At 38.8% G+C, this 23,816-nt stretch overlaps 1 protein-coding gene across 3 annotated transcripts in view; it reads left to right on the top strand.

Annotated features, from left to right (window-relative positions):
• FZD3 (frizzled class receptor 3) overlaps window positions 1-23,816 on the top strand; it is a 100,597-nt gene that overhangs the window by 7,930 nt on the left and 68,851 nt on the right. For all 3 annotated transcript variants that reach the window (XM_066388431.1, XM_066388439.1, XM_066388447.1), the window contains exon 2: window positions 1,105-1,636. In XM_066388431.1, coding sequence (XP_066244528.1) covers window positions 1,451-1,636 — 186 coding nt within the window. In that variant the 5' untranslated portion in view covers window positions 1,105-1,450. The remainder of the gene's footprint in view (window positions 1-1,104; window positions 1,637-23,816) is intronic.

Genomic DNA, 23,816 nt, shown 5'->3' with positions numbered 1-23,816 from the left:
GGTGGTATTTTCAGGAAGAAAAATTCTGAGTTCAGAAAAGTTAAACAATATGATTTCATTCACACAGCTACAAAGATGATTTAATCCATATCTTTTTGTTTTTATTTATATTTTATCTTTTTGATACCTTCTGCCAAATCAACTAATGTAAAAATGCTCTGTTGATGATTAAAACACATATAACAAATTTTAAATTTAACAGCTTAGGCCCTGGCCGGTTGGCTCAGTGGTAGAGCATTGGCCTGGTGTGCAGGAGTACTGGGTTCGATTCCCGGCCAGGGCACACAGGAGAGGCGCCCATCTGCTTCTCCACCCCTCCCCCTCTCCTCCCTCTCCCCCCCCCCCCCCCAGCCAAGGCTCCATTGGAGCAAAGTTGGCCCAGGCGCTGAGGATGGCTCCATGGCCTCTGCCTCAGGCGCTAGAATGGCTCTGGTTGCAACAGAGTGATGCCCCAGATTGGCAGAGCATCGCCCCCTGGTGGGCATGCTGGGTGGATCCCGGACGGGCGCACGCAGGAGTCTGTCTGACTGCCTCCTGGTTTCCAACTTCAGAAAAATACAAAAAAAAAAAAAAAAAAATTAACAGCTTAGATTGTAAGTATGGCAGCTATTTAAATAAAATGAGAAAACAGCATGAAAAATTTTCAAAATGTGTCAATTACAGCTTGTGGTAAATGAAAATTGCAATCAATATAGATAATCTAAACTATATTATATAAACAATTGAGGGAAGAAAATTTGCCTTTAAATGCTTTTTAAAAAATTTTGTCAATACAGTTGACATAAAATATTAATTTATATTTTAAATGCTGTTTAATGATTGTTTATAGCATAAATGATAAGACAGAAAAACTATAGTACTATCCCTTTATGAATTACCTATGTATTTTATCTGTTAGGTCAGTATGATATCTCTCATCAATGGTTGTTTGTTTCCCTTTATGATAGTTACTGTTATAATATAAAAATCTAACTTTTGTATATTAATTTTATATTCTGAAACATTATTGAGCTCATCAAAGATTTTATATCAACTTCACAATGTTTTGAGAGGAAATGACTAATTTCTTCCTTTTTTTTTTTTTTTTTTTAAAATGCTTTTCAGATATTTGAATCAAAAGAAGAAATAGCTCTTCTCCTAAGATGGAATCTGTTGTTTGGGAATGCGGTTGATCAACTTGATATGTTGGACAAATGTGCCCTATGTAATAAAATGAAAAGAAGAAACAAGATGATGTCATTTTCCCATATTGTGAAACCAAAAACAAACGCCTTTTATGAGACCAACCTAACAAACCTCTGACAGTGCAAAGAGTATTTAACAGTTTGAAGAACTTAATAGTAAGATATAGAAGAAGTGCTTATTCAAGCTGAGACCTGTAGGTGTGTAAAGATCAAAAATATATATTGAATAAGCCTGATCATCCAAATCTCATTCAGATCCAAGAAGGATGGCTATGAGTTGGATCATCTACCTTTGGCCCTTGACTATGTTTGTGTGGCATATAGATGGGCACAGTTTGTTTTCTTGTGAACCTATTACCTTGAGGATGTGCCAGGATTTGCCTTACAATACTACCTTCATGCCTAATCTTCTGAATCACTATGACCAACAGACAGCAGCTTTAGCAATGGAGGTAAGACTTAATTTGTTCTTTGACATATCTTAAAAAAGTGTTCCTTATAGTGCCCTGTTAACTAATCTAATGAATGTGACTGATAAACAACAGAGAGCCTGACTTGTGGTGGCGCAGTGCTGAGGTCGCTGGTTCGAAACCCAGCACCTGTCTGGTCAAGGCACATATGGGAGTTGATGCTTCCTGCTTCTCCTCCGTTCTCTCTCTCTGTCTGTCTCTTTCTCTCTCTCCTATCTAAAATGAATAAATTTAAAAAAAAAACAGAGAAAGAATATGTTATTTTAAACTACGTCTTATACATTAAAAAGCTCTGTTTAGGTTCAAACTCTAATAGTTTGAAAGATTGATGTTTGGGGAATGTTACTTATTTTTTAGACATACTTTTATAAAGAAATTTGAAACACTGGAACACTACAGATAATAGCCATTTAGAAGTTTAAAGTTGCCCAAGCTGTGATTATATCTTTTCTGTTATTTGGCTGATAATAAAGCTTTAGACAAAGAGCAAAATATAATAATACCTATAATTCAGTCATTACGTATTGGCAGTAATGTGATTTTGACAAATGAGTTCTTTTATTCACCCTTTAAGCTAGTGGTTTACAGTATTTGAATTTTCTTAAATGCTTAAAATGATTTTCTGGCCTTACCGTATTTACCATCAGTTTCTTTTTTTTAAAGAACAGTAACTCCAAAGCAATGAAAGAGTTTTTGTTGTGTAAATTTTGTGGGGGTTTTTTCCTTGACCTCTCGGGATTTTATGAAAATTTACTTGAATTTTTCTAATGGTAGTTTTTTTGACACTTTTTTTTTTTTTATTGTGAGAGAAGGGGAGGCAGAGACAGCATGAGCCCCAACCAGGATCCACTTGGCAAAGCCCACTAGGGGGCGATGCTCTGCCCATCTGGGGCCCTTACTTCATTGCAACCAGAGCCCCTGAGCTGGAGGCCATGTAGCCATACTCAGTGCCCGGGGCCAACTCACTCCAATCGAGCCAAGATGGGAGGAGAAGACAGAGAGAGGAAGAGAAGCATGAGGAGGAGGGGCGAAGAAGCAGATGTGTGCTTTTCCTATGAGCTCTGACCGAGAATTGAACCCAGGGCATCCACACGCCTGGCCTACTCTCTATCCGTTGAGCCAACCTGCCAGGGCCTGTCATAGTTTCTAAAGAACAGTCATTAAAAGTACCTAAAGACCGCTTGGCTCTGTGGTAGAGCATCGGCTGATTTTGTGGATGTTCCGGGTTTGATTCTCTGTCAGGACTCACAGGAGAAGCGTACATCTGCTTCTTCGCCCCTCCCCCTCACACTTCTCTTCCTCTTCTCCTCCTCAGCCAGTGGCTGGAATCTGTCTCACTATCTCCCCTCCTCTCACTTAAAAAAAAAAGAAAACTATGATAAGTTAATGGATATAACTAATAACAGGATTAAGTAAGTATGTATGTATTTCTATACTGGTTTTTAAATTATGGACAAGGGTAGGTTTACCAGGTATGAACAAGGAGGCAGGAAATGATGTCAGTAAGGAGCATAGGTTTTAGATTTGGACAGACCTGGCTTTGAATTCTGGCTCTATCACTTTCTAGCTCTATTACTTTTGGCAGGTTATGTGAACTTTTCTTACCATAGTTTCTTTCCTTGTAAAATGGAGTTAATAATCATATAAGCTTTTGTAAAGTATAAAATGAAAACGTGTATAAAGTACATACTTGGTACATAGTAAGTACTCTAAAGTGATAGCTTTTACTATTTACCCATATTCCCATATTAATTTGGCTATATGGCATATAATTTACAGAGAATGTTTTGTACTTTAGTCTTTAATCCACTTTTACAGTGCTTTCAGCAAATTGAAGACTGTGTGTTTTGTAATTCTTCATTTTATGATAATACTCAAAGGTTCATTACTCCCAAGTAGACTAACATAAATGTGTCTGGGAAAATTTGTAGAAAGATTATTCATAGATTTTGAAATGTGGAGTGCATCCTTATATTCCAAATATTTGAAGATACCACAGGGGTTGAACAAAACATTTTCTGCATTTCCTCTGATTACATAAGATCTAATAAGTAAAATAGAGATTTGATACAGATTGTCAGATTAGGATATGTGAAAATGGGTATTGGTTTAATATAGTAATTAACTTCAGTCTTTTTGTTCCAGGCATGTAGTCCCTACTGTGCATTAATGACACCAGTTTTCTCACACAAAAAGATTGAAGTAGGAGTACCCTTGTTTCTAGTATGGTTAGAAAGCAATGCCTGACCAGGCAGTGGCGCAGTGGATAGAGCGTCTGACTGGGATCTAGGGACCCAGGTTCGAGACCCCGAGATCGCCAGCTTGAGCGCGGGCTCATCTGGTTTGAGCAAAGCTCACCAGCTTGGACCCAAGGTCGCTGGCTCGAGCAAGGGGTTACTCGGTCTGCTATAGCCCCACGGTCAAGGCACATATGAGAAAGCAATCAATGAACAACTAAAGTGCCACAATGAAAAACTGATGATTGATGTTTCTCATCTCTCCGTTCCTGTCTGCCTGTCCCTGTCTATCCTTCTCTCTCTGACTCTCTCTCTGCCTCTGTAAAAAAAAAGAAAGTAGTACAACTCCTTTGGAAAGCAAATAGGGTGGTAAGAAGCAAGTCATTAAAGATATTTTTACTAATTTGGGTTCACCTTTGGGCTGTGCCATGTAGTAACTTGAAGACTTTGGACTTAAGTCACTTAACATCCTGTTTCTTGGTTTCTTCATTTATGAAAAAACAATGTTGGGAATGAAGGAGAGATTTATAAAGTAACTAGCACAATCCATGGCACACAATAGGTGATCTGCAAATGTTGATTGATTTCAAATTCTATTTCTAAACAATCCTACACAGAAAGAATGAGAAGATATGTGTGTTCCAAATGAACTTGCATCCCTATTGTAGGCTCATGGAACATTCATAATGATGGCATGCTAAGCTATCTCTACCCCGGGGTCAGGAACTTTTTTAGCTGAGAGAGCCATGAATGCCACATATTTTAAAATGTAATTCTGTGAGAGCCATACAATATGTTTAACACTAAATACAAGTAAATGTGTGCATTTTATGTAAGACCAACACTTTTAAAGTACAATAAATCTCTGAATTCTTTTTTTTTTTTTTTTTTAAGATTTTATTTATTCATTATAGAGAGGGGAGAGAGAGAGAGAGAAGGGGAGAGGAGCAGAAAGCATCAACTCCCATATGTGCCTTGACCAGGCAAGCCCAGGGTTTTGAACCGGCAACCTCAGCGTTTCCAGGTTGACACTTTATCCACTGTTCCACCACAGATCAGGCTCTGAATTCTTTTTAATAACATTGTTATGCTGTTGCTAACCAATGATGAATAAAGTACTTCTTACCATTAATGCGACTTTTGGTGCTGCATGGTTTTGCTGATGGCTTGTAGTCTGGTTGATACATGGTAAGGTTAAGCTTCATGCAGGCATTGAGACTTCCATCCATTAAACATGATCGTAGGTTAACATTCTTTAGATGTGAGAAAGACTGCTCACGTGCATACGTAGAGCCAAACATTGTCAGTACAGCAATACTTACACACTGCAGTGTGTGGTATGTGATGGGAAGCAGTTCCAAGTTTTGACAATCAGCTGGTCCACGGGTTACTTTCTGTCCTGCAAGTCTTTCCAAATCTTCATTCAGTGACTTGAACTTATTCACCCACATGTCTGAGGCCTTCAGGTCAGTAGCTTGTAGCTCAAAATCTCTGACGGAGACACTGGGGATGTAACTCAGGTCGGCACTGTCCACTGCACCCTGGTGTGGATGGGTGATGAACTTACAAAGATGAGTGCACTCACGAAATTCTCCAAAGCATGTTTTGAATGACTGCAGGAGATTAGATGTGAAGCCTGCTAGCTGCTGGAGATCAAGATGTTGAGCAGGGTCACTTGCTGTGCATGCATCTTTCAACTCTCTCAGTTTTTCAAAGTGTAGTAAACGACCTGTTTCAGAGTTGCATTTGAAAACAAGTCCAGCTTGTTTTCAAATGCAAACACTGCTTGTTGAAGGGATAAGACTGTATTTCCAATGCCTTGCATTTTCACATTGAGCTGGTTCAGATGTTCAGTCATGTCCACGAGATAGCAGAACTTCAGGAGCCACTCAGTGTTTAGCTAACTCAGGATGCTTAACATTTTTCATTTCAAGAAAAGTTCGGATTTCACTCAGACAAGCTGCGAAACGGCTGAGCACCTTTCCTCTTGACAACCAATGTGCATTGCTGTGCAGAAGCAGACCAATAATTATTCCCAACTTCATCCAGCAGTGTTTTAAACTGGCAATATTTAAAGCTCAGGCAACAATAAAGTTGACCACTCGAATGACCAGGGACATCACCTCACCAAGCTCCTCTCCACACATCTGAGCACAAAGCGCCTCCTAATGTAGGATGCAGTGAAAACTTAGGATGGGTCTCTTTTCATGTTCACAAAGAAGCGCTACGAATCCTCTGTTTTTCCCCGCCATGCACAGAGCACCATCAGTACACATGAAAATAAGTTTATCCATTGGTAGATTTTTTTCTTTAGCGAACTCAGTGAAAGGCTTGAATAAATCCTCCCCTCTGTTGTCTCTTTCATAGGCAAAACAGCAAGACTTTTCTCACGTAGTGTATCACCGACAGCATACCTTGCAGTCACGCTGAACTGGGATAAATGGCTTATGTCTGTTGACTCATCCAAAGCGAGAGAAAAGAATGGTGCTGCATTTATGTCCTTCACTTGTGTTTTCTCAATTTGATTTGCCATAATGATGGTATGATCGTGAACAGTTCTTGCCGACAGAAGCATGTCTTTTATTCGTTTGATTATCTTGTCTTTATCTGAAAAGTTGTCAAAAAGTTCATTGGCAACATCAAGCATGAATGTTTTGGCATACTCCCCGTCTGTGAATGGCTTTCCGTTTCTCACAATTGCTAAAGCACCAGCAGAGCTAGCCGAATTCCAGTCACCTTGTTGGGTCCAAACACGGAGTTGCTGCTGACTAGCTTGCACTCTGCACAGTAGCTCTTGACATGCTTTCTTCCTGCTGTCCCCCGCTGGATATTTCAATGCAAATGTAGTATGTTGTGTGTCGAAGTGCCGCTTTCTATTTAACCGTTTCATTGATGCAATTTTATCATTGCATATTAGACACACTGCAAAACCTGCTCTCTCCACAAAGGCGAATTCCTCTGTCCATTCCTGCTGAAAAGTACGATACTCCTCATCTTTTTTTCTTTTAGCCATCTTCTTTGTCAAAAGGGTTTCTGCAATTAGCTAGCTGACTACTTGATTAAAAAGAGGGAAGTTAGCCCTGGCCGGTTGGCTCAGCGGTAGAGCGTCGGCCTAGCGTGCGGAGGACCCGGGTTCGATTCCCGGCCAGGGCACATAGGAGAAGCGCCCATTTGCTTCTCCACCCCTCCGCCGCGCTTTCCTCTCTGTCTCTCTCTTCCCCTCCTGCAGCCAAGGCTCCATTGGAGCAAAGATGGCCCGGGCGCTGGGGATGGCTCTGTGGCCTCTGCCTCAGGCGCTAGAGTGGCTCTGGTCGCAATATGGCGACGCCCAAGATGGGCAGAGCATCGCCCCCTGGTGGGCAGAGCGTCACCCCTGGTGGGCGTGCCGGGTGGATCCCGGTCGGGCGCATGCGGGAGTCTATCTGACTGTCTCTCCCCGTTTCCAGCTTCAGAAAAATGAAAAAAAAAAAAAAAAAGAGGGAAGTTTACTTCCTGACCTCACAACCACCCGTGTACGTTAGGCATTATCCAATAAAAATTTGGTGTTGTCCCAGAGGACAGTTATGATTGTCTCCAGCCACCTGCAACCATGAACATGAGTGGTAGGAAATGAATGGATTGTAATACAGTGTGTCCGTAAAGTCATGGCACACTTTTGACTGGTCATAGGAAAGCAACAAAAGACGATAGAAATGTGAAATCTGCACCAAATAAAAGGAAAACTCTCCCAGTTTCATACCTATTCAGTGCAGTTCGATGTGGGCTCATGCACGATTTTTTTAGGGCTCCTTAGGTAGCTATCCCGTATAGCCTCTATAGACTCGTCACTGACTGATGGCCTACCAGAACGGGGTTTCTCCACCAAACTGCTGGTTTCCTTCAATTGCTTATCCCACTGAGTTTAATGTTATTCCTATGTGGTGGCGCTTCGTTATAAACGTGCCCATATTCACGTTGCACTTTGGTCACGGATTCGAATTTAGCGAGCCACAGAACACTGAACTTTCCTCTGTACCGTCCACATCTCGACTGGCATGGCCGTGGGCTGCTCTGCTGTATACACGGTGTTACATCATCATCTGCACATGCGCACATGCTGCCACATCACCCTACAGAAACTGGGAGGGTTTTCCTTTTATTTGGTGCAGATTTCACATTTCTGTCGTCTTTTGTTGCTTTCCTGTGACCGGTCAAAAGTGCACTGTGACTTTACAGACACACTGTACATAAGAATGTTTTATATTTTTAACTTTTTTTATTAAAGATTTGTCTGTGAGCCAGATGCAGCCATCAAAAGAGCCACATCTGGCTCGCGAGCCATAGGTTCCCGACCTGTGCTCTGTCTTATTCTCAAATAAGCCCTTGTAGTCTAGATATTTCGTTGGCAATGAAGTTGCCGTAGAATAAGTTTCACACATTCTAGGGAGAGCACCTTAGTGGGTAATACTTTCTGAGAAGGCTCTAGTGATTTGAAATAATTAAAATTGGGGATAGTTGCTGGTAGCCTGGTTGTCGTATCAGGATAGTGATGCTCCACTGACAGTAAGAGTCACCCGACAGTTTGAGAGTGTGAAGTTTCTGTAATAGTAAAAGACTCAGATGCTCGGCAATCAACACAACACACTTCCAGACAGAAGTAAAGATTCTTGGGTCCTTATAAGGACTTATATCTACCGATGACACTCTTCGTCCAGGAACTCTGGACACATTTCTGCCAGCTTTTACCAGGAGCAACTAATTAGAGCAAGTATTTCCAGCACATTCTTGAGTGTTCACTGTGGAACTTGAATTGAAAGACAATTTCCTAGGTGTAGTATCTTTCAGCAGATCCGGGTGTCCAGCCTGCCTGGTATATTCCTGTTCTGATGTTTGGTGAGTCAAAATAAAATAAGTGCTTGCAACAGGATAGTACATCGTAGTGAGCTAGGGATGCACAGATGAGAGAAAGTGCAGGATCGGGTTATCTCAGATTTGACTATTCACGATCAACAAGTTGGATGTTCTTTCATTGAACATAGAGAATTTCCAATCTATACTTTCATTGAAATTGGGAAATGTTTAAATAATAAGATAATTTATTAAGTTAGAAAAAGAGATCCTTGCTAGTATATTTATTTCTCTACCCTACCTTCCAGAACATATACATCTATACACAAACACATACACTGAATTTTTATACTTTCTTAACTTGATGTCTTTCTTTTCCCCTTGAGTATCATGGTTTCCCCTTCTAGCTCAGTTGTTGTATCAGGACAGTGATGCTCCATCCACTGACAGTAAGAGTCACCTGACAGTTTTCTATCAGTGGCTTTTGACAGAAAAATATTTCTCACTCCTGAGTTTCTCAAACCATTTTGAGCTGTCCAAATTACTAAGTAAACTTTTGGGAGCTGTGCAGCATGGACAATAAAATGTTAGTAACTGTCTTTACCAACCCACACGTTTTCAGGTATTTGTGACTTTAGTGGTGATAAAAGAGGTCTGAGCAGCCTTTCTCCCATACTGAATAATTAAATTGAATAGAAAGGGAACAATTTAGTGTAAAAGGCACTAGAAAGAGGTGAGAAGACTTGTTTTCTGCTACTAACAAGTTTTGTGACTTCTCTGTGTTGGTTTTCTCAAGAAAATGAAGTTTTCCCAGTCCATTTTACAAGGTTATTGTTAAGATTAAATGATATAATGACTTGTATTAAAGAGCTTTAAAAAGTTAAAATGCTAGCCCCAGCTGGTTAGCTCAGTCAGTGAATGTCATCCTGAAACACCAAGGTTACAGGTTTGATTCCTGGTCAGGGCATGTACAGGAAGCAACCAGTGAATGCACAACTAAATGGAACAAAATGAATGCTTCTCTGTTTCTCACCTCTTCTGTCCCCCTCTGTCTCTCCCCCTCTTCCCCTCCTCCCTCCCTCTGTCTTTCCCTTGTTCTCTCTGTCTTTCTAAAATCAATCATTTAAGAAAAGCTAAAGTAGCCCTGGCTGATTGGCTCAGTGGTGGAGCGTTGGCTCAGTGGATGTTTTGGGTTCGATTCCTGATCAGGGCACACAGGAGAAGTGCCCATCTGCTTCTCCACTCTCCATTTTGCTCCTTTCTCTTTGTCTTCCTCTCCCCCTTTCCTCCTCCTGCAGCCATGGTTTGATTAGAGAAAAATTGGCCCCAGGCGCTGAGGATGGCTCCATGGCCTCCACCTCAGGCGCTAAGAAGAGCTCAGAACAGAGCAATGCCCCAAGTGGGCAGAGTATTTCTTCCTAGTGGGCTTTCCAGGTGGATCCCAGTTGGGGTGAATGCAGGAGTCTGTCTCTGTCTCCCCTCCTCTGAGAAAGAAAATTTAAAAAAGAAAAACTAAAGTGCTGTGTGAGTACAGAGCATTATTCTTTGTTGCCTGTCACCCTAATCTATTGATATTTGGAATGTTGATGGCTTGTCTACTTTTTCTTTTCTTTTTAAGAAACTAAGCCTCTAGAAAAATTAGAGGAAAAACTCCTGGGATGGTGTGTTGTTTGCTTCTATTTCTTATTTTCTTTTGTCATCATTAAAGATTTTCTATAGCATGGGAAGTTGGCAATGGGATAGATCTAGAGGGAATGCAGAGCCTAAAAGCTGCCTGAAAAGCCTTCATTCATTAAGAATAGCCATTAAGAATAAAGGATGTTTGGCCCTGGCTGGTTGGCCCAGTGGTAGAGCATCGGGCTGGCATGTGGATGTCCCAGTTCAATTCCCGGTCATGGCACACAAGAGAAGCAGCCATCTGCTTCTCCACTCCCCCCCCCCCTTTCTCTTTCTCTCTCTTCTCCTCTTGCAGCCATGGCTCAATTGATTCAAGCAAGTTGGCCCCAGCCCTGAGGATAGCTACATGGTCTCTGCCTTAGGTACTAAAGGTAGCTTGGTTGCTGAGCAACAGAGCAACACTCCAAATGGCAGGGCATTGCCACAAATGGGCAGAGCATTGCCCATAAGGGGGCTTGCCCAGTAGATCCCAGTCAGGGTGCATACAGGAGTCTGTTTCTCTGCCTCCCCTGCTCTCAAAAGAAAAGAATAAAGGATGTTTGATCCAGTCTCCCAGTTATCCAAACTCAAAGTTTAGCTTTTTTCCCTCTAATTTTTTATTGTGGAAAATTGCAATTATATATAGATACATAGATACAATAGTATAGTGAATGTCATATACCCATTATCCAGCTATAAAAATTATCTATTTATAGCTAGTCTTGTTTCTTTTATGACCTCAAATCTAACTGAGTTACTTTAAAGCAAATCACAAGCACAGTAATTTCACCCACAAATATTTCCATATATATATATATATATATATATATATATATATATATATATATATATAAAGTAAGAACTCTTTGAAGAAGTATAAACACCATACCTTTATCACTTCCTCAGTATCATCAAATACCCAATTAGGTTCATATTACTTGGAGCACTTCAAATTTTTTCTATAATTGATTTTTCAAATCAGGGTTCATGCATTGCATTCAGATGATATATCGTTCAAAGTCTCTTTTAATTTATAGTGTCTCCTTCCTTTTCCTCTTTCCCTTTTTTCTTGTAACACGTTTGCCCTGTAGAGTTTCTCAATCTTTAGTTTGCTGATTACATCCCTGTGGTGTTATTTACCATGTTCCTCAGTCTCCTTTTTTTGATTTTTTGGGGGGAGTGGGGAAGAATACCTCTTTCTAAAATTTATTTATTTTAGAAAGAAAGGAAGGAGGAAAGAGAGAGAGGGAGAGAGACAGGAACATGAGTCTGTCTCTGTATGTGCCCTGATCGGGGATCAAACTGGCAACCACTTAAATTCTAACAACACTTATCAACTGAGCTATCTGTCCAGAGCTCCGTCATTTTATAATTTTGGCAGCCATTGATGATGATTTCCTAGATCAATAATTCTATTAGGGGTTTACAAAAAATGGTGATATTATAATCTTCTTCATTTCTCAGCTGGAATATTTTATAAACAGGAACTTCCTCTCTTAACTAGACTACTGAATTACTTTTATGTACAATGTATATGAGAAAGACAGGATAAATACCTGATCGTGTTCCTTTATTAGTTTTTAGGATAAGTTGAGTCCCAGGCACTCTCTAAAGGTGACCAGGGAGGTCTTTTTTTTTTTTTTTTAATATTAGTATGAGCTCATGGATTTTTAACATATTTGATGTGTTTTAATCCATTGCAGTTATTATTATTATTGAGGCTCACCGTATTCCACCTTTAGTAGTGGGAGCCTCTTCAAGGTTGTTCCTAAGTGTTTTTTACAGTACTCTACTGATTTCTAATAACTTCCTTGCTTTCTGGTATGATCCAAGTCCATTTTGTAAAATTCTGTCTCAGATCTTCGTTAATAAACAAACTTTAAATGTAAAATTCTGTCTCAGATCTTCGTTAATAAACAAACTTTAAATTTAATGACTTACTTGACTTCATTAAATGACTCATGCGTAGGACAACATTTTATGTAGCAAGCATAGCAATACTCACGGGTTATACAAGATGGAAGCCTTCTGTAGTAAGGAGGGCAGGGTAAGGAAGTTATCAACAAGGAAAAATGAAAGTTCACTGAAGAAAAGTAAGAGTTTATAGGTAATTATGGCTTCTCCATTGGTTGAGCTATAGTTTTTCATTAGCTGAACTAATTGCTGGGCAAAAAGAAAACCTTTCTCCTGCTGGAGTAGTAAAATAGGTATATGCTTCCTGTGCAAGTTACCCTTTTCCCCATGGGGGTCTGTGATTGAATTCATTCACACTGTAATTGATGTCTTCCTCTTTGGAGTAATCTGCAATGAGTGATAATGTTTGAGAGCTCCCTCTAACAGGCCTTCCCAGCTCCAATTTTAATTGAAGTTTCCTTTATTTTCACACCTTGAATCATCAGTTTATTTAGGTAGCACTGGTTCCTTTTTGTTGGAAATGATATTTAAAGACCACTGTCTGGGTGCTAAGCCTATTAATAGATAATTAGGTTAATCATTTTTAGGCCTTATGGAGAAAGCTAAAAAATGTGTTTGGTTGTTGTTTTTTTAATACAGCAAAGTTTATACTGATACTTTCAATACAAATAATAGTACAGAGTTTTTATTTAAATTTTGTTTCTGTTTTTTATATTGAAATTTTATTATACACATATACATTGTATAATTTCAGAATAATTGCAATATTATTACTAATAATATGATTACTGAAAGCAGTTTTTTTATTGATTTTAATTTATTGTGTTTACATAGATTCTAGTGTAGCCCTGAATGCATCCCCCTCAACATTTCCCTTGCCACCCCCGCAGCACCCTCCCCCGTTCTCTTCAGGTTTATCCCATCCTGTCGTCCCCTTTTCCTCTGTCCTCTTTTCCTCTGGACCCTTTGATCCCTCTTCTGTCTCAATTCCGTTCCTTAGTTCACATTGTTCATTGGATTCCTCAAATGAGTGAGGTCATATGATATTTTTCTTTCTCTGCCTGGCTTATTTCACTTAACATAATAGTTCACAGGTCCACCCATGTTGTCGCAAAAAGTAAGATTTCCTTCTTTTTCATGGCCCCATACTATTCCATTGTATATATGTACCACGGCTTTTTAATCCACTCGTCCACTGACGGACACTTGGGCTGTTTCCAGATCTTCACTATTGTGACAATGCTGCCATAAACAGGGGGGTGCATTTTTTCTTTTGAATCAGTGATATGGTGTTCTTGGGATATATTCCTAAAAGTGGGATGGCCGGGTCAAAAGGCAGTTCCATTTTTAATTTTTTGAGGAATCTCCATACTGTTTTCCGAAGTGGCTGCAGGAGTCTGCATTTCCACCAGCAGTGCAGGAGGGTTCCCTTTTCTCCACACCCATGCCAGCACTTATTATGTGTTGTTTTATTAATGAGCGCCATTCTGACTGGTGTGAGGTGGTATCTCATTGTGGTTTTAACTTGCATTTCTCTAATGATTAGTGATGTTCCACATTTTTTCATATGCCTATTGGCCATGTGTATGTCTTCTTTGGAGAAGTGTCTATTCATTTTTTTTGCCCATATTTTGACTGGATTGTTTGTCTTCCTGGTATTGAGTTTTACAACTTCTTTATAAATTTTGGTTTATTAACCCCTTATCAGAAGTATTGTCAAATATATTCTCCCATTGTGTAGTTTGTCTTTTATTCTGTTCTTATTGTCTTTAGCTGTGCAAAAGCTTTTTAGTTTGATATAGTCCCATTTGTTTATCTTGTCTTTTATTTCTTGCCCGTGGAAATAAATTGGCAAATATATATAGTGCTGCGAGAGATGTTGGAGAGCTTACTGCCTATGTTTTCTTCTAAGATGCTTATGGTTTCATGCCTTACATTTAAGTCTTTTATCCATTTTGAGTTTATTTTTGTGAATGGTGTAAGTTGGTGGTCTAGTTTCATTTTTTTGCAGGTACCTGTCCAGTTTTCCCAACACCATTTGTTAAACAAGCTGCCTTTACTCCATTGTATGTTCTTACCTCCTTTGTCAAATATCAATTGTCCATAAAGTGTGGGTTTATTTCTGGGTTCTCTGTTCTGCTCCATTAATCTATATGCCTCTTCTTATGCCAGTACCAAGCTGTTTTGAGTACAGTGGCCTTGTAATATAACTTGATATCAGGAAGTGTGATACCTCCCACTTTATTCTTCTTTTTCAAGATTGCTGAGGCTATTTGTGTGTTCTTTTTTGGTTCCATATAAATTTTTGGATTATGTGTACTATATCTTTGAAATATGTCATTGGTATTTTAATTGGTATTGCATTGAATTTATAAATTGCTTTGGGTAATATAGACATTTTAATGATGTTTATTCTTCCTATCCATGAACACGGTATATGCTTCCACTTGTTTGTATCTTCCTTGATTTCTTTTATCAATGTTTTCTAATTTTCCGAGTACAAAATTTTAATCTCCTTAGTTAAATTTACTCCTAGGTACTTTATTTTTTTTGTTGCAATAATGAAAGAGATTATTTCCTTAATATCTCTTTCTGACAGTTCATTGTTGGTGTATAAAATGCCTCTTATTTCTGAGTATTAATTTTATATCCTGCCACCTTGCTGAATTCATTTATCAGGCAGTAATTTTTTGACTGAGACTTTAGAGTTTTCTATATACAGTATCATATCATCTGCAAATAATGATAGTTTTACTTCTTCTGTTCCAATTTGGATGCCTTTTATTTATTCTTATTGTCTGATTACTGTGGCTAAGACTTCCAGAAATATGTTGAGTAAGAGTGGTGAAAGGGGGCACCCCTGCCTTGTTCCTGATCTTAAGGGGATTGCTTTTAATTTTTGCCCATTGAGTATGATGTTGGCTGTGGGTTTGTCATAGATGGCCTTTATCATGTTGAGGTATGTTCCCTGTATTCCCACTTTGCTGAGAGTTTTGATCATAAATGGGTGCTGGATTTTATCAGATGCTTTTTTGGCATCTATTAAAATTATCATGTGGGGCCCTGGCCGGTTGGCTCAGCAGTAGAGCATCGGCCTGGTGTGCGGGGGACCCAGGTTCAATTCCCGGCCCGGGCACATAGGAGAAGTGCCCATTTGCTTCTCCACCCCCCCCTCCTTCCTCTCTGTCTCTCTCTTCCCCTCCCGCAGCCAAGGCTCCATTGGAGCAAAGATGGCCCAGGCGCTGGGGATGGCTCCTTGGCCTCTGCCCCAGGCGCTAGAGTGGCTCTGGTCACGACTGAGCGACGCCCCGGAGGGGCAGAGTATCGCCCCCTGGTGGGCAGAGCATCGCCCCTGGTGGGCGTGCCGGGTGGATCCCGGTCGGGCGCATGCGGGAGTCTGTCTGTCTCTCCCCGTTTCCAGCTTCAGAAAAATACCAAAAAAAAAAAAAAATTATCATGTGGATTTTCTCCTTCCTTTTGTTTATGTGATGAATCACATTGATTGATTTGCGAATATTGTACCAGCCTTGCCTTCCCAGAATAAATCTCACTTGATTATGATGTATGATTTTTTTTTTTTTTTTTTTTTTTTTTGTATTTTTCTGAAGCTGGAAACAGGGAGTGTATGATTTTTTTCATGTATTGCTGGATCTGGATTGCTAATATTTTGTTGAGGATTTTAGCATCTAAATTCATCAGGGATATTGGCCTATAATTTTCTTTCTTTGTGTTGTTCTTTGCCTGGTTTTAGAATCAGAATTATGCTCACCTCATAAAAGGATCTTGGAAGTCTTCCTTCCTCTTGATTTTTCTGAAATAGCTTGAGGAGGATAGGAGTTAGTTCTTCTCTGAATATTTGGTAGAATTCACCTGTGAAGCCATCTGGCCCAGGACTTGTTTGTTGGGAGTTTTTTGATAACTGTTTCAATCTCATTTGTTGTAATTGGTCTGCTTAGGTTTTCTGATTCTTTCAGATTGATTTTTAAAAGATTATATGTTTCAAGGAATTTTTCCATTTCACCTAGGTCAGTGGTTGGCAAACTCATTAGTCAACAGAGCCAAATATCAACAGTACAATGATTGAAATTTCTTTTGAGAGCCAAATTTTTTAAACTTTTAAATTATATAAATAGGTACATTCCTTATCGAGGTAGCGCCCATACGTGGTATTTTGTGGAAGAGCCACACTCAAGGGGCCAAAGAGCCGCATGTGGCTCACAAGCCATAGTTTGCCGACCACTGACCTAGGTTGTCTAATTTTTTTGGCATACAGTTTTTCATAGTATTTTCTTACAATTCTTTGTATTTCTGTTGTGGCAGTTGTTATTTCTCCACTCTCATTTCTAATTTTATTTATTTGAGTTCTCTCTCTCTTTTTCTTGATGAGTCTGGTTAAAGGTTCATCTATCTTGTTTATCTTTTCAGAGAACCAGCTCTTGGTTTCTTTGATCCTCTGTTAGCCTCTATGTCATTTATTTCCACTCTGATCTCTATTATTTCCTTCATTCTACTACCTCTGGGCTTTACTTGCTGTTCTTTTTCTAGTTCTTTTAGATGCAGGGTTAAGTTGTTTATTTGAGCTTTTTCTAGCTTCTTAAGGTATGCCTGTAATGCTGTGAACTTCCCTCTCAGTACTGCTTTTGCTGTGTCCTATAAATTTTGAGTTGTATGCTCATTATCATTCATTTCTAGGAATTTTTAAATTTCTTCTTTGATCTCATTGTTAACCCATTCGTTATTTAATAACATGCTATTTAGTTTCCAAGTATTTTGAGTATTTTTCAGTTTTTCTGTTGTGGTTGATTTCTAGTTTCATGTCATTGTGATCAGAGAAGATGCTTGATATGATTTCAATCTTCTTAAATTTGTTGAGACTGCTTTTGTGCCCTAACATGTTGTCTATCCTAGAGAATGTACCAGGAGCACTTGAAAAGAATGTATATTCTGCTGCTTTAGGGTGAAAGGTTCTGAAGATATCTTAAATCCAGTTGATTTACTGTGCCCTTTAAGTGTGCTGTTTCTTTGTTAATTTTCTTTCTTGAGGATCTATCCAGTGATGTTAGTGGGGTATTGAAATCTTCTACTATTATAGTATTGCTGTTGATCTTGCCCTTTATATCCATCAAAGTCTGCTTTATATATTTAGGTGCTCCTATATTAGGTGTGTAGATATTTATAATGGTTATATCTTTCTGTTGGATTTCTCCCTTTATCATTATGTAGTGACCTTTTTTTATCTCTTACTATAGCCTTTGTTTTAAAGTCTATTTTGTCAGGTATAAGTATTGCTACCTTAGCTTTTTTCATTTCTATGAAATATTTTTTTCCAACCTTTTACCTTCAATCTATGTATATCTTTTATTTTGAGGTGTGTCTCTTGTAGACAGCGTATGTATGGGCCCTGTTTTCTTATCCATGCAGCTACCCTGTGTCTTTTGATTGGATCATTTGAGCCATTTACATTTAAGGTTATTATTAATATGTAGTTGTTTATTGCCATTTTATTCTTTAAAGCTATATTCCTCTTTTACTGTATTTTTTTTCCCCTTTGTTCTTTTTACAACAGGCCCCTTAACATTTCTTACAGCATTGGTTGTAATGAATTCCTTGGGGGTTTTTTTGTGTTGTTTTTTTTTTTTGTCTGGGAAGCTTTTTATTTCTCCTTCAATTTTAAACGAAGCTGTGCTGGATACAGAAATCTTGGTTTTAGGCTCTTATTTTGCATTGCTTTGAATATTTCTTTCCAATTCCTTCTTGCCTCAAGTGTTTCTGTTGAGAAGTTAGATGTCATCCTTATGGGGGCTCCTTTGTAGGTGATTGACTTTTTTTCTCTAGTAGCTTTGAATATTTTTTCTTTATCTCTTAGCTTTGGTATTTTAATTATGATGTGTCTTGGTGTAGATTCCTTTGGGTTTCTCTTTACTGGAATTTTCTGTGCTGCTTGAACTTGTGTGACTTTTTCTTGCATCAATTTAGGGAAGTTTTCAGCTATGATTTCTTTGAACAAGATCTCTATCCCTTGTTCTTTCTCTTCTTCTACAGGAACCCCTATGATGCAGATGTTGTTTCTCTTTAGGTTGTCTAAGAGCTCTCTTAGAGTTTCCTTAGACTTTTTGAGCCTCTTTTTCTTTTTGCTACTCCGCTTCCATGTTTTCGTTTATCTTGTCTTCTAAATTGCTGAAAAAAAAGAATAAAACAATCCAATTTTCCCATCTAGACCTTTTATGTCCCTTCTGCCTTAATACTCTCTTCTTTACCTTTGCCAGTCAAAAAATTGTAACAGTTGTATTTGATACATTAATAAGTAGGAAAAAAAGTAGGGGTAGATAACAAAACATTATGTATAGTACATTTACTTTTGGAAATTTCTACTTTGGTTGAAGAAAAAAAAATGTACATGTTCATGATCTTTCCCTAAGGCTAGTAGTGGTTGTTCCTGAATTAGTACAATTTATTTGTTTTTTATTTTCATTTAATGTTTTTTGTTCTGTTTTATTTTTGAGAGGAGGGGAGAGACAGACTCTCTCATGCGCCCTGACCGGCATCCACCTGGCAGTCCCAATCTTGGGCCAGTGCTTGGACCAGCCGAGCTATATCCTCAGCACCCAGGCTGAAACTCGAACCAGTTAAGCCCACTGGCTGTGAGAGGGGAAGAGAGAGAGAAGGGCTAGAGGGAAAGGGTAGAGAAGCAGATGGTCTCTTCTCATGTGTGCCCTGACCGGGAGTTGAACTCAGGACATGCATACGCTGGGCTGATGCTCTATCCACTGAACCAGCTGGTCAGGGCCCATTTAATGTTTTTTTCTGATTTTTCTATAAGATCCACACTGTGCTTTTAAAGTAATAAAATTAGTACAGAAACTTTGTTTTTAAAAACCCAGCAGTTCTTTTTTTTTTAGCTCCCAGTTGCAGTGCCTAAGACTTAGTATCATTTATTACATATATTTTGATTGAATGACTGAAACTTAAAGAACTTGTTAAATGCCATAACAGCATGAAGTGCTTAGGCGATTCAAAAGAGAAGGCTCATATATGGAAGGCATTAGCTGTGGATAGTGTTTGAATGGGCTTTCAGAGACTGTTTTATTTTGTTTGTCTTTTTAAGGGAATGGCATAATATGCACTGCTGTACCAATAATTACTAACATTTTGTGGATAGTCCTTTTAGGAAACAAAATTTCTTTGATTATATTCTTAAAATTCATGATTTATATCGTTAGAATACATGCATTACCCAGAATGTATTATCTTTTGTTTAGGTTACAGTAATAACTTGATTTTTTTCCTAATCAACCAACAATTTGATGAGGTGGCTTGAGAAGCCTATTGTACAACAGGAAAACCAGCCAGAAATCAAGAAGCTACTAAACTGAAAAATGTACATACAAATAATGGAGAATTCAGGCCCTGGCCGGTTGGCTTAGTGGTGGAGCGTCGGCCTGGCGTGCAGGAGTACCGGGTTCAATTCCCGACCAGGGCACACAGGAGAGGCGCCCATCTGCTTTTCCACCCCTCCCCCTCTTCTTCCTCTCTGTCTCTCTCTTCCCCTCCCACAGCCGAGGCTCCATTGGGGCAAAGATAGCCCGGTCGCTGGGGATGGCTCTGTGGCCTCTGCCTCAGGCGCTAGAATGGCTCTGGATGCAACAGAGCAACACCCCAGATGGGCAGAGCATCGCCCCCTGGTGAGCGTGCGTGGATCCCGGTCGGTCGCATGCGGGAGTCTGTCTGACTGCCTCCCCATTTCCAGCTTCGGAAAAATGAAAAAAAAAAAAGGAGAATTCATTGGGTTTAGATATTTCTAGACTTTAGGGAGGAAATAGCAGCCTTTAAAATTTTTAATTGTTTCTCTTGTGTGACAAATCAAAGGAATAGCTTAAAAAATTTGTTTTCAATGAACTTATTAAGTGTGGTGAAATTTGGTTTGTGAAGTTTTATCTTTTGAAACAGACTATAATGAACAACTCTTTATGATATTTGAAATATTAAAGTTTACTTTCTAAAGGAAAGTCAAATTTTATGGACTGCTTTGGGGACTCATCTTTGACTTAAGATAAATATACTTCTGTGATAATGACATATTTCTGCAAACTTACTAAAATACTATTAGAAAGCATTTAATATGCTATTATGAGACATTTAAAAATATTAAAATTTGGCCTGACCTGTGGTGGCGCAGTGGATAAAGCATCAACCTGGAATGCTGAGGTCCCTGGTTTAAAACACCAGGCTTGCCCGATCAAGGCACAGACAAGAAGCAGTTACTACGAGTTGATGCTTCCTGTGCTTCTCCCCTTCTCTTTCTCTCTCTCTCACTCTCTCTACTTTTTAAAAAATCAATAAATAAGATCTAATAAAAATATTAAGATTTGTAAAAGAAAAGTAAATCTATTGGGATTATAAAGGTGTTTTAAAAACCTAGATTTATTTTTATACAAAATAATTATTAAAGTTTTGGATTTCTCATTAGAAATTTTGTTACAAAAAAAGTTCTAAAAGTTATATTTAATCACTTAAATTACTTTAAACAGTTGTTTATTAATTCCTTTTTCTAATTTGGATCAGAAATAGAATGAATACCATTTTTGAATTTTCAAGGCCATTCCACATTTAGTTCACAGTTAGTGAATTTAGTTATAATATTCCCAAACCCAGTAGGACACTATTTCTATGGTTGCCAGACCCTTTGTAGAGTTCCTAAGATTGGAATTCTGATTCTCATGAGTCAAATTTTGGCCTTTGACTCTGTCCCCTTTTCACACCCCTTGCTAAGCTTCAGCTGTTGCTATGCTTGAAGGCTTGTCAGCTAGCAGGTTCCTATGGTAACAGGAATGGAAATTTGAAAGAAGAAAGGGAGTGGGAGCACAAAGGCTTGGTTGATTTGAATTTGAACAAAGAATGGAAGGTTCCATGTTGTATACCTTTGTACACAACAAACCCAGAAATTTAATTTTAGAAAGTTACTTTTCAGTTTGTGAACTTCTTATACCTGGTCTTCATTTAGTGAACAAAATTATTACTATTTAAGGAAGTAGCCATTAAGACTCTTAAAATTTAATCAGCTAAAAATCCTATTTCTACTTCATGGTGCTTAATAGTAGTACTTATTTTATATATTTGTTCTCAGCTTTACAGTATTCAGGTTACCTTGTTTTAAGTTTTATTTTGTGGAGATTGAAAATTGTTAGGGTTAAAGTCAAGGCAATTTGTTTATTTGAAAATATTAATATTTTTGTTTTTATATAGCAGCTTTATTGAGGTATAATTTTTGTACAATAAACTGCACCTGTTTAAAGTGTTCAATTTGATGAATTTTGAGAGACGTATATGTCCATGAAACCATCACCACAATCAAGATATAGAGCATTTCTATCACCTCAAAAGCCTCCTTGTGTCCTTTGTAGTCCACACCCTGTTGACTCCCTGCTCCACACAACAGCTGATCTGCTTTCTGTCACTATGGATTAGTTTCATTTTCTAGAGTTTTATAAAAATGTAGTCATATAGTATCTACTTTTTTATGTCTGGTTTCTCTCACTCAGCATAATGATTTTGAAATTCATCCATGTTTTGTTTTGCTTTTGAAAATATTTCCATTGAATTCTCACTTGGCTTTTGTGAACAGGAAACTTAGCAGGGTTTCCTTATGCCCATCACATAGGCTTTCTACAGCTCTATTAATTTGCAGCTCTCCCTTAATCCCCTTTAAAGCTATCATTTACTGGCTGGTGGATTCTGATAATTTTGTGTATTTATTAAGGCCATTTTACAGAGAGAGAGAACTAGTTTAGAGAAGTTATGTTGAACAGATTGGTTAAGCTCAAGGGCTTTGAATAGGAATGTCAAGGTTTGACTCTCGACTCTTTTTAGCTGTGTGGTCTTGGGCAAACTACTTAACTTTCTATGCCCTGTTTTCTTCACATGTATTATAAAATGTGATTAATAAGTGTAGGGCCTGCTTTATGGGATTGTTGAGAGGGTTAATGAAATAATGTGCGTAAAGCACTCAGAACACTGCCTGTTCTCTAGGAACTGTCAGTAAATGCTAGCTGAGACAAAGCACAGAAGGCACTTATAGCTAGTAAGTGACAGAATCAAAAACTTGTAGCTTTAGGCTCAGTACAAGCAGTGCATGCAACATGTCACTCAAATCAGTTTTATAATTCATGATGCGGCTCACAAATGGAGGTTTTACTAACATAAAAACGTGGCAGTGTTGGCTTAGTCAGTATTCGTGTGTTGCTTAGTACTAGGCAAGTTTGAGACTTGCTTAAGACATACATATGCATATATGTGTGTGGCATATGTACATCAGCATATGACTATAATACATTTTTTTTAACTTTTTAAAAACTTTTTAAAATTTATTTTAGTGAGAGAGGCAGGGAGGGAGAGAGAGAGATAAAGAGAAAGGGAGACAGGAACATCAATCTGTTCCTGTATGTGCCCTGACCAGGGATCAAACCGGCAACCTCTGTGCTTCCAGATGATGCTCTTAACCAACTGAGCTATCTGGTCAGGGCCATTTTTTAACTTTTAATTTTAAAATAATTATAGACTCCATAGGACATTGCAAAAACTGTACAGAAGATTCTGTGTACTCTACCTAGTCCCCCCCCTACTATCTTATTTTACATTAACATTGATAGTCTACAGACCTTATCATAGTTCACCAGTTTTTACACACACCATTTGTGTGTGTGTGTGTGCATATGTGTGTAGTCTGCAATTTTATCACATGTATAAATTGATATAGCCAGTGCTACAGTTAAGATACAGAATAGTTTTATCACCACCACGGAACTCCCTTATACTTCATTTTTCTCCCCTTTCTAATCCCAAGCATCCACTAATTTGTTGTCTATAATTTTGTTATTTCAAGAATCATACAGTGTGTAGTCTTTTGAGATTTTAGCATAATATCCTTGAAATACATCCAACTTGTTACAGGTACCAGTAGTCATTGTTTTTTGTTTTTTTGTTTTTTTTTGTATTTTTCTGAAGCTGGAAACGGGGAGGCAGTCAGACAGACTCCCGCATGCGCCTGACTGGGATCCACCTGGCATGCCTACCAGGGGGCGATGCTCTGCCCATCCGGGGCATCGCTCTGTCGTGACCAGAGCCTTTCTAGCGCCTGAGGCAGAAGAGGCCACAGAGCCATCCTCAGCACTCAGGGCCATCTTTGCTCCAGTGTAGCCTTGGCTGCGGGAGGGGAAGAGAGAAACAGAGAGGAAGGAGAGGGGGAGGGGTGGAGAAGCAGATGGGCGAGATCTCCTGTGTGCCCTGGCCGGGAATCGAACCCGGGACTTCCTCACGCCAGGCTGACGCTCTATCACTGAGCCAACTGGCCAGGGCCTAGTCATTGTTTTTAATTGCTAAGTAGTATTCCATTTTAGAAATTCACCAGTTTGCTTAACCAGTCATCCACTGAAGGACATTGAATGGTTTCCAGCTCTTTGATGATATATACAGGTAAAGCTGCTCCAAAAATTCATGTACAGCTTTTTGTGCAAACATAACTTTGCTGCCAA

The sequence above is a fragment of the Saccopteryx leptura genome, chromosome 1 (assembly GCF_036850995.1).
Source record: "Saccopteryx leptura isolate mSacLep1 chromosome 1, mSacLep1_pri_phased_curated, whole genome shotgun sequence".
In the NCBI taxonomy this organism is placed as follows: Eukaryota; Metazoa; Chordata; class Mammalia; order Chiroptera; family Emballonuridae; genus Saccopteryx; species Saccopteryx leptura.
This window is presented reverse-complemented; position numbering and strand designations above follow the sequence as displayed.